Here is a 10,568-nt window from a genome sequence, read left to right as displayed (position 1 = left end):
CCATGGAAACTCCAACAGAGCACCGTTTGATAGCGCACATTCTCAGCTACAGAACGCAATAGTTCACTCAGCGCAGCCCGGGGAAACCGCGCGCTCGGACACCCGCGGCTCAGAGTCCCATTAACCCTTCCCAGGCACTGCACCGCGCACCCCACGGACGGAGAGGGTGAGATTGCCCTCGCGTGGCTGAAGGAGGGATAGGCGGGGAAAAAAGGCACCAAAACCCCGCAACCCACGGCTCGGCGCGGCCCTTCTACCTCCCGGCGCCAATCCCTTTCTTCCACCCCTCCCCCCCCCCGCAGCTCCCGGCTGACGTCACGCACGACGTCACGCCCCACCGCTTCCGCCCGCCAGCGAACACGTGACCCCACCCCCCCCTCTCTGCCCCGCCGCCGGGTGAGGCCGCGTCATGTCGGTGCTGGCGCTGAACCCCAACAACCCCGTGGTGTTCTTCGATGTCACCATCGGCGGGCAGGTGGGCAGCGCCCGCCCTCGGGGCCCCTTCCCTGGGCCGAGCGAAGCGAGAGGCCGCAGCCTCTTCGCACGCGCTCCGCATCCCGGGCCCTTCTCGTTGGGCGCCCCGGCGGTTGCGGGTGGGAGCGGGGCGGGGCGGGCTGAGCCGGCTGCTGTCTCCGCAGGAGGTCGGCCGCATGAAGATCGAGCTGTTCGCTGACGTCGTGCCCAAAACCGCGGAGAATTTCAGGTGAGGAGCAGCTGGCGTACCCGCGGGCTCAGCTGGGCAGCGCTGCGTCCTGCAGGCGGGCTGCAGGGGGTGTGCGGGACTGTCGTGCTGTTAGGGACCACCGCACCCGCTTCAGTTCTCTCTCTGTGCCCGTAGTGCTGCGTGTGAGCGTGCAGCATCTTAATCACCCAGGAGAGTCTACGTGACCTGAAGGGGAAGGGCTCTGATCCCTCTCCGCTCCCTGATGCACTGAGTTTGTATATGAAAGGCAGTGCATTAATGTCATGGTTAAAGTAATGTCATGGTTAAAGCCTCCTTGCTGCCCCATCCTCTGCCACTGACAGCAGTACCTGCTTTGGCAGGGGGGTTGGACTCGGTGATCTCTAGGGGTCCCTTCCAACCCCTCTGATTCTGTGATTCTGTGTGTGTCTCCTGGACGTTCCAGTTCCAGAGAAGTGAACGCAGCCTGTCCTCTGAGACACGGTGCTCTACGCATGCTGTCACTTACAGACACATTGTTCAGTGTCTGTATGTCTCCATGTCTTCTCAAAACTCTGTTTTGAAATGGAAGCGTTGAGTATTTACCAATGGTTTCTGTCTCATCCCCACTGGAATAAGCAAAGTCCTGCACGATGTTCAGTGTGTTTGCTGAATGCCACCCTGTGTCCTCAGAATTCAGATATGGTTTACACTCACCTTTTCTGTGTTTTATTTTTTCTTTTTCAGGCAATTTTGTACAGGTGAATTCAGGTATGTGTTTTGTGTTCTCTTTTTACCTATCGTTCTCAGACAGGCTGGGCTGGGTGGCTCTAAAGATGGCTCGCTTGGCAGTTTTCCTTACTATGCCACTGTGAAATGGGAGCATTTCAGAAATGTGCTCTGATGGAAGTGTGGCTGGCTCAGTTAGTCACAGTAGTGGCTGTCTTTTCCTTTTGGGCGCAAATTTGGTCATGCTCTCATTGTTTAAAAAATACCTTGCCTGCAAAGAAAAAAAAAGGGATGTGGCACATCCTGGTACAGATGTCAGTACTGCAAATTACAGTGGGGTTCTGCTGAGATGATGAGATGGATGTCGCAAGCAGCCGTTGCCCATTTGAGGTTTCCCTTGGCCTCTGGTGGCATCAGTACAAAGCTAGGATCCAGCATGGGCTCAAGGACGTGGGTTGGTAGGTGATATATTAAAACATCTGATGTACAGGGCAACTCTTTGGGAATATGAACTCCTGGGAGGGTTTTGTGTTGGGATATCCAGTGAGTTGTAACGACTTTCCCTTTTATTTCCTTCTAGGAAAGATGGTGTCCCTATAGGTTATAAAGGAAGCACTTTCCACAGGTGGTACTTCTGCTTTTGTTTAGAGACTTAACAGCAGTGTGTGGCTTTGAGCCCTGCCTCAAGGGCAACGTTGGTCTGGGAGGCATTTGTAGGTTGTGGCTCATACCACCTTCCTGTAGCTTCTGCTGTCTGTCCTTTGGGTGCTGTCAAATGCTCTCTACTGTAGACTGTAATATTCATAGATATTCATGATGTGTTTTTCTACTGGGAACTAAGTACTGCTTTCCTTTTTTAGGGTAATAAAGGACTTCATGATCCAAGGAGGTGACTTTGTAAACGTATGTACTGCTGTGTATTGCTTTTGTTTTTTTCCCACACTGTACAACTCTTTTCCAAGGTAGTGATTTGTTGGATCTGTTGGCAGTTTTGAGACACCCAGCAGTAACTGGAGGCTTCCTCACAGCACTGCTGCCTACTGCAACAGACTATAACATTCTTAGTAACAAGTTTGGAGTCTTGGGTAAAAATATGTCATCTTTCCCTATATTTTCTCTCTCTAACAGCACAATGATATAGCTAGGGGCTTTGCAAACTGGCAGAGGTTTTCTTTTCACCCTGTTGTCCTTCCCCTTTCTCCTGTCCCCACAGTAAAGGGCAGAGATATCCACTGTATGATCGAGAAGAGATGCCTAAGTACACAAACCAAGCATCTATTCCAGGAGATAGTTTAAATCCAAACTAGTGAATTGTCTCAAAGTGGAGAAGAGTATTTGTGCCTGCAGTGCTGCCGTGCTCAGCCCTGGGGATAAGCAGAGTATCTGAGGGAAGCTGAAGGACCACAGGCTTTCTTCACTGTGTTAGGACGTGGTGCAATGATTTCATTTCTGGCAGAGGTGGTTTAAAAGAAGGAAAGGGGCAGTGGGGGAGTGTTATATCAGAAGTTGTGTGAAAATCACTGAGAGAACTGCCTGCATAGGAGGTGGCCCAGCTGGGTCAGGTGTAGGTAATCCCTAGCAGTGATACTGCAGGCTTAATAAAGAAAGTGTATGTTAAGTGGAAAGGCAATAAAGGGAGACAGGCTGTAGCCAGACAGTGTAAATGGGGCTGAATGAAACTAAATCAACACAGGGAAATTGCTTTCAGAACAGCAGATTTAACTGACTGTGCTAGACTTGTCTGTTTGAATTGCTTCAGCAGCTTTCTCTGGGGGGTTCCTTGCTGCTGTTCTCCTGTAGGGTCTCAGTCCTTTTGGCAGTGTGCAGGAGTCTCTCTGCAGTGTGGCAGCTATGGGCCACGCTGCTGTCATGTACCCATCGAGTCTTGATGTCTGAGTGCTAGTGCTTGTAGTACGTGCAAAGTGTGTTGACTTGGCAGAAAGGAATGAAACATCTGAGTGTGTTCACCATCAGTATGTATAATGGCAGTGCAGCTCTTTTGGGCTGAGTTTAACACTGATTTTGCTTGGTTATTTCAAGTTCATGCTACGGAACAAAAGCTGTGCCTGACTGATTGCCTCTCTTGTGCAGGGAGATGGCACTGGAGTAGCCAGTATATATAGAGGTCCTTTTGCAGATGAAAACTTCAAGCTGAAGCACTCTGCTCCTGGCCTGCTTTCTATGGTAAGTTTGAAATGAAGGCTGAATAGCTTTTGGTATTCCCCCTCTGCCCTTTTCCTAAGTGTATAAATTCTATTTGGCAGACAGTAGGAATCTATACGGTTGGATGGAAGGTGTGAAAGACCTGTGTGATAAGTATCAGGCAGAAGGCTGATGGTGAATGGAGCAGCACAGGAGTCCTGATCCTCCAGCATCCTTTCTCATTACCTGTTGCATGTTTTGTTTGTTCAGCTTTCAGAATAGCTTGGTGATTGCAGTTCTTGTACGGTGATGAGTGGAGGGTTTTTTCTTCCCTATACTTTTATTACTGACCTTAGCAAGGAGGGAACAAAGATGGAGGAGTTTCAGAGCCATAGCAGTGTTACCATGGTGTCTTTTATAACATTATTTCCCCAAGGTGATGTTGTAGTTAGTAAAGATGTTGTTGTGGCTCTTGCACACCGTAGCAGGACCTGACTTGATAGTACACCATGTCCAAGCACAGGTGCTCCTCTGCCAATGTCTGTCTTGTTTCCTTTGGTCTGTGAAGCTTAATGAAAGGCAGCTGGACTAGTCCTAAAGCAACGGCTCTTTCCACTGTGAGATGGCATCTTTCCAATGTGAGAGACTTCAGCTTTGGGAAGTCCTAATTTGTATGCTTTGTGTTTTGATGTTTTCAACCTGCAGGCAAACAGCGGTCCGAGTACTAATGGTTGCCAGTTTTTCATTACATGCTCCAAATGTGACTGGTTGGATGGAAAACACGTTGTGTTTGGTGAGTACCTGCCACGCAGGCCTGGCATTACAGGCTCTTGAACACTTTCTGGGGCACAGCTGCTAAAATAAACAGCTGTGGACTGCTCAGGGTTAGGATCACTAGAAAGGTTTTCTTCCCAGCTTAACTTTAATCCAGATCAGATCCTTGATCATGTATCATGTCAGTACATAAATCCTTGTGCCAGTGCAGATGGAGCGAGGGATGAAGGGTGAAGGGATGCCTTTCTACTCCACTGTCAGATTGGGACTGGCGTCCAAATGGCATTTCCAGCTGAGTTTGTAGATGTGAGATGTGCTCTCAGAGGATGACTGACTGTTCCTGTACTCCCTCTTGAGATCAAGGCCAGACATAAAGCTCTTGTCCTGCTCACTTTTATCAGTTTGGAGGGCAGTGTGCAGGGCTCTTTGGGAGGAACAGGAATTCCTGTATGTGTTGGGGAAGGCAGCAGAGGTTAAAACAGACAATACTGAAGTGGATGCATTTTCTTATTCTAGGTAAAATCATCGATGGGCTGTTGGTCATGAGAAAAATTGAAGTAAGTGGAATTTGCCTTTTTCTCTGTAAAATCCATGTCAGAAAGTCATGGGAGAGCAACAGATGTTATTCTGTTCTCTTCTGTTGTTTAATGGCTACTAGGGAATACCGATGAGAAAAGCTGGGGTTGTTGTCTCACAGTGAAGACAAATGATAGGAAATCTGCTGCCACAAAGTCTGTCATGTAGATTGACTTTTAAATGCTGTACTCCTGTGGTCGCTGCTGAGGCTTTGAGCAAGGATTTTGTTCTCCTAGCTTGATTTGCAGCGCTTTGCATTTGTTCAGGAAGCTGAATTGAAAAGCTGTTCCATCAGACAAGAGCGTAAAGCAGATCACTTCCGTGCCATTGCCTGGGATTATTCAGTGGGTGCTAAATCATCAGTTCTGCTCATCTGTCATCAGCGTGTCTAATTAGAAAAGTGAAGCCAATCTTCTGATGAGCTGCCAGGATAACGTGTCCTGATAAATAGGAGTATGCTGTGACTGGGTGTCGTGGCAGGATTGTGAGCAGGATGACAAAGAGCAGTTACTGACTTTGTGGCACGCCCCTGCTTTGGGTTGTGCATGAGGGCCTCTGCCAACAGGGAATGCAAACAGCAGAGCTGCCAACCTTTAGGTATTGAGAAGCAGGCGTGTGCAAATGTTCCTGATGTTGTGCACTGCCTCACAGCCCATTGCTCACTGAGTTTGCTGTGTTTTTATAAGGTGTGACCTTATATATCTGTCTGTCCCCAGAATGTGCCCACGGGACCGAATAACAAACCCAAGCTGCCAGTTGTGATCTCTCAGTGCGGGGAGATGTAATGCACTGGAGCAGAAATGGGGTAAGTCTCAGTCTTCTGGGGCATCCAGTGCAGCTGAACAGTGGGTTTCTGTGCTCCTTGCATTTCTCTTGACTTGTTTTTACATTTGTATGAGCTTGCAGAAAGTTGGCTCGGCTCACTGAACCATCAGAAAATGCTGCTCTGATAGCAGGATTTTTTTACTAGCTCAACTCTCTGAAGCAGTTTCCCTTCGATCTACATAAAGGCAGTGCTAGAGGGGAAGGATTTTGTGGCTGCAGTCTGAGGAAAGACGGGGTCAGCCCTGCCATAGAAGGGGCTAGGCTGCCTTGAAGCCTCAGCTTCAGAATCCAATGGATGAAATGGGGTCTGCAAGAGGAATTCAGCTGGTATTACTCAGGGAGGAGGGAGTGGAAGGGTCATTTAATCTGCAGCTAAGTGCCCTCTCCTGTTGCCACTGAAAGCTGAGCATCCATATGTGGTGCAGGCAGGGATCAAGAACAGTGCTGCAGAATGAAAGGACTTGAGCTTCCCTGCTCACTGCAGCCATAGCACAGCCACCATGGCAGGGCTGAAGAATTGCTATGTTACAGAGCCTCACCTTAATTCAAAAAAGCATTTCTGTCCTCGTACAAAGGGAAGTGTTCCCAGCATGTACCCAGGCTTCATTTTGGTTAAACCAAATAGGTGTGTCACGGTGTTGTCCGTGACAGTGACCCAAAGGAAACCGAGAAGGGAGAGGGGAGAGAAAAAGAAACTGCGTCAGTGGCCGCGCGGCCGCCCGAGCAGAGCCGCGCTCCGGGAGGGGGAGGGGGAAACGGCGGGAAGAGATGGGTCTACAAGAAAACAACGGCACGATCTGAGAAGGAACGGTAACTTTACTAAATCTAATAAAATTGAACAATTGAGAGAGAGATAAAAATTTCCAACCCAAAAGCTGTGAGCTTACGTGAAGGAGGACCCGCAGGGGAAGCACACGTGCTGAACCTCCACGGCAGCCCAGAGCAACGCGCCCAGACCGAGCGCCGCCTGCATCCGGTGCGGAGCTCCGCCCCTCTGCTGCTCCCCCAGCATTAACTCCTTCACTGCTGCATGATGCTCTGATGTGGAATACCGGCATCAACACCACAAAACCACAACAAGGTGCAAGGCTAAACTCAGACTAACATGGTTTATTCTGTTTGCATTTTTCTTTCCCGCTTGACTATAAAAATACCACAAGCATTTAAGCAAATCTGACCAGATTTCAATGTGTCAGGCTGCAGCTTATCAAAAATCTGCTGTATGAGCCGTTTGGTTGCTGACATCTCCAATTTCAGCAGGCAGGCACTGACAAAAGCAACTCCACACAGTTTTTAACCTTTCTTTATGTGATGTCCAGTGATGTCTGGAATTGCCCATGAAGTCACATCCCTGCTGGCATGGTAAAGCCTTTCAGACCTGCAGTGCTTCAGATACTTCTGTTTGATGAAGTGGCAATATGGAACGCAGTCACTCAGTGCTTCTGCTGGCATATATAGGCTTTCTGAGATGGGGAGAGCTTTGTTCATAGGCTTTCTTGCTGCTGGAAGGAGCTGTGCTGATGGGTTGGGTCTCTTTTAGGGAGATCCTAAGGCCTGTACCCACTGATCATTTCTCTTTGGAGCCTTTATGCATGATCTCTAGTGAATATCCAGCTGGATCTCTTCAGTTCTTGGCATCTGCTTGCTTCCTAGCCAGGTCTTAGGAAACATCTTTCTGCACACTGCTGCCTTTCAGCTGCCTCTTGCCAGGAATGGGGGTTTATCTCCCCCACCTTCACAGTTAAATGAGCTATTTGTAAAGACCCTTTAAAATCAGCCCAGAGAAGCAGGCAATGTTGGTTACAAATCCAGAGCCAGACACAGGTGCCTGGAGTGGAGATAGGTTTGACATAAGTGCTTGCAGCAGGTAGTACCCACTTCAGCACCCAGTGCTGCTGTTGTGGGATGCTGAAGGTGGCTGCTGAGCATCTGGGACTGTTTGTTCTGTTTTGTTTCAGTGCTCCCTTGTGGGTGGGTAGGCCCTTGCCAGCTCCACGCAGCTCCAGGCAGTTCCCCTGCTGTCCCAGTCCTCGTCGCAGACGTGCTCCTGAAATCATTAAATAATTGGCATATATCATTTTTTTAAGTATGTTGAAATGTAAATAAAGGATTTTGATAAATACCTGTGTAGTGGATATCAGTAAACATGCTTGGGAGTGGATTCTTTGGGCAAGAAGGCATACTGCCTTTGTGTGTGCTACCCCTAGCTGAGCCAGTAGAGAACATTTCCTGTGTGTGGTGGTGAGAGGTGTTGCTGCAGTGACTGCTAAGGGAAGAGCAGAGGTGGAAGGATCACACCCGAGCTGTGCTGCACTGGCTCTGGCTGTGAGGCTGCCTGGCAGAGAAGTTCTTGGCATCTGGGGAATGTCCTGCACCTTACTACGTGCAACTTTATTGAAGCACGGGATAGGGAAAAAGTGTGATGGGCAGGATTTCCTGGGCTCTGAGGTAAGTTATGCTGTTAGCCCTCACCTGGCACATCCTGGGCCAAAAGGGCATTGGACTCTTATGCCACAGGTGTTAGAGGAGTTGACATAGGTGTTAGAAGGGTGTTAACAGAAGGCCTTTTGCTAGCAAGCAGAGAGTGAGCATGCCATAGAATTCAGGGCTCCTTATCCTGCATGGTTGTTAAGAACAAAGATGAGGCTGCAGGTTTGTGGAATAACTGTCAGACTCAAACGTTACCTGCTGGGTGGCGTGAAGTCACCCCTTGTGGGTGCTGAGCTCCGAGGTGAGTTTTCCCTGCAGCAGATTAAATATGAAGGAGGTTGGACAAAGTCTGCTCTGTCACGTGCAATCGCTTTGTGCCATCCTGATCTGCCCCATCACTCCTCGTGCAGCAGAATGCTTTGTGATCCCTGCCTGAGGTGCATTGTGTGGGGATGTCCTGGGGAGGTGTGGCTGACGCTGACATGTTGGAGGACAGATCCTGCAGGCATTCTTTGGTGTCATCTCCTATGTAACAGCTGTTTGAAATCTTTAAGACAGGCTCTGGGATTGCACAGCTGCTGAGGACACTTGCACTTTATTCTCTCCTGCTCAGCGTGTCTCACTTGTACCTGCAGTGTGCCAGGTGATGAAGGAAACAAAGCATGCTGTCCCATTCCAATCCTGGCTTTGAATAGCCAGGATCTTCTAGGACATGAGAGTTGAAAAGTCCTCATATGGAGGAGAAAACTGGACCCGGGTAACAGCTGTGAGATGGAGGTGAGCAAAGAAATGAGATGTTCAGCTGTTGCTCCTGCTCAGGGAATGTGGCTAGATGCCCTTTCCCTATGGGGTTTAGGCATGAGCTTGGCTCCAGGCAGCTCAGGGGAGCTCTGCCTCCAGCTGCAGTGCTAAGGTTCACAGCTCTGGCTGTGGGTGCCAGCTGAAATTCGCTCTGCTTTTTCACCAGGGAAACCAGCCTATTTCTGGGTCCAGGCTCAGCAGCATTTTCTCAACCTGATGTATTTATATCACTGTGAGCAGCCAGTTGTACTTCTTGCATAGCAGGGGTCACACAGCTTCCCCAAATTAATATCTAGCAGTGGTAAATCCATTACAACCTCTTGAAAGTTGTTCCAGCGATTAATGATATCCTGTTACATTTATCTGCTTTGGACACTGAATGTATTGAGTTTCATCCTTCCAGCCTGTGGATCTTGTCATTCCTTACTTGCTGGCTGGAAGTTCTCTCAAACACCATTATTTTTGAGTTTGCTTTCCTGCGATGAAGTCACCCTTCAGTCATAGAGCAGACGATCATTGTCCTCTGTCCGAGCTCCAGCATCTTCCTCCAGCTGTGGACGCTGCAACTTGGAGGCAGTTTGACTCCTTACTCATCTGAGCATCTCATTCACCTCCCTGCAGTATCCCGTCCTCTGCAGCTGTGGTGTCCTGAACTCGTGAGCCATCAGGGGCTGCATCCTCACTGACTGTTGCTGAGAGCTGGAGATTCCTCCTGAGTTATCAGTGAAGCTGACGAGCAGCTCTGACTCTTTTATGTGACCCTCTAATCTAGATGCCATTGTATTTTCTGACATTTTTCAGCCGGTTTACTGAGTGTCATCCAGTTTTGATCCCATTCCCATTTCTTAATCAGGGTGTACTGATGCAGATCCCCTTCAGGACTGCAGTATTGTACTGAGCTCTTTCCTTCATTGGCTGAGTTGGAGATCTTACAGAGAAAGACTGACAAGCTCAATGAGACACGTGTCCATAAACCCATAAACTCACACTGCTTGGCAGCAGCCAAACTTCTGAATTGTCCATTAATCAAATTCCTTTGTTTTGTCGGGGAGCACTTGGTGTGCAGTGCTGGAGGGCCGATCCCACGCCGTGCTCAGCGTGCTGGGTGCAGGTGGAGCAGCAGCGGGCTCCCGGCTGCTTTGGCTGTGCTTGGTGGTTTCTGGTGATCTTGCCCTTCCCTTATGCGTCAGGGATCGTGTAGCCGAGGGCAGGGCTGCGAATCTGCGGCCGACAACCACGGCTGGAAGGCGGAAGGAAAATCACCGGTGCAGATGAACGCTGTGTTTCTCTCGGCCCTTCTCTCGGCAGGAGGAAGCCGATCCCCGTCAGAGCAAACCCAGCGCGGTCCCCGCGGGCAGAGGCAGGGAGGTGTCGATGGGAAAAGGCCAATTAAAGACCAGGGTTGGAGGAGCCCTCAGAGCTGGGGCCGCAGCCCGGCTCTTAAATAGCTCAATTAGGCGCCTGTCTTGAGGAATTACCCGGCTGTAATGAGAGGAGATCCTCGGGGAGCGCCGCGATCCGCAGCCACCGCAGCTGTGGCCGCCCCCGGGGCTCCGGGCACCGCACTGCTCGCTTCGCCGCTTCCCGGTTATAGCGCTTGGACTGCGGCTAATTACGCGTCGGAAAAGCT

The 10,568-nt window shown here is 49.7% G+C and overlaps 1 protein-coding gene across 1 annotated transcript; it reads left to right on the top strand.

The window, feature by feature from the left end:
• Positions 1–386: 386 nt before the first annotated feature.
• Positions 387–5,904, top strand: PPIH (peptidylprolyl isomerase H). Its single transcript, XM_065738200.1, has 9 exons — positions 387–475; positions 639–703; positions 1,409–1,432; positions 1,971–2,015; positions 2,251–2,293; positions 3,482–3,574; positions 4,238–4,325; positions 4,823–4,863; positions 5,599–5,904. Exons 1-9 carry the CDS (start codon positions 410–412, stop codon positions 5,665–5,667), a joined length of 534 nt encoding a protein of 177 aa, XP_065594272.1. The 5' UTR covers positions 387–409; the 3' UTR covers positions 5,668–5,904.
• Positions 5,905–10,568: the final 4,664 nt, after the last annotated feature.

Source organism: Cyrtonyx montezumae, unplaced genomic scaffold, assembly GCF_038088225.1.
Source record: "Cyrtonyx montezumae isolate F1298 unplaced genomic scaffold, pur_monq_1.0 scaffold_21, whole genome shotgun sequence".
NCBI classification, from domain to species: domain Eukaryota; kingdom Metazoa; phylum Chordata; class Aves; order Galliformes; family Odontophoridae; genus Cyrtonyx; species Cyrtonyx montezumae.
Note: the sequence above shows the minus strand (reverse complement) of the source record. Positions and strands in the feature narration are given on the sequence as shown.

Excerpts from the sequence above, each read along its gene's own strand:
- PPIH (XM_065738200.1), top strand. The coding sequence starts at position 410 with ATGTCGGTGCTGGCGCTGAACCCCAACAACCCCGTGGTGTTCTTCGAT. Across the intron at positions 704-1,408 it reads AAAACCGCGGAGAATTTCAG|GCAATTTTGTACAGGTGAAT; the intron begins GTGAGGAGCAGC and ends TTTCTTTTTCAG. Across the intron at positions 2,294-3,481 it reads AAGGAGGTGACTTTGTAAAC|GGAGATGGCACTGGAGTAGC; the intron begins GTATGTACTGCT and ends TCTCTTGTGCAG.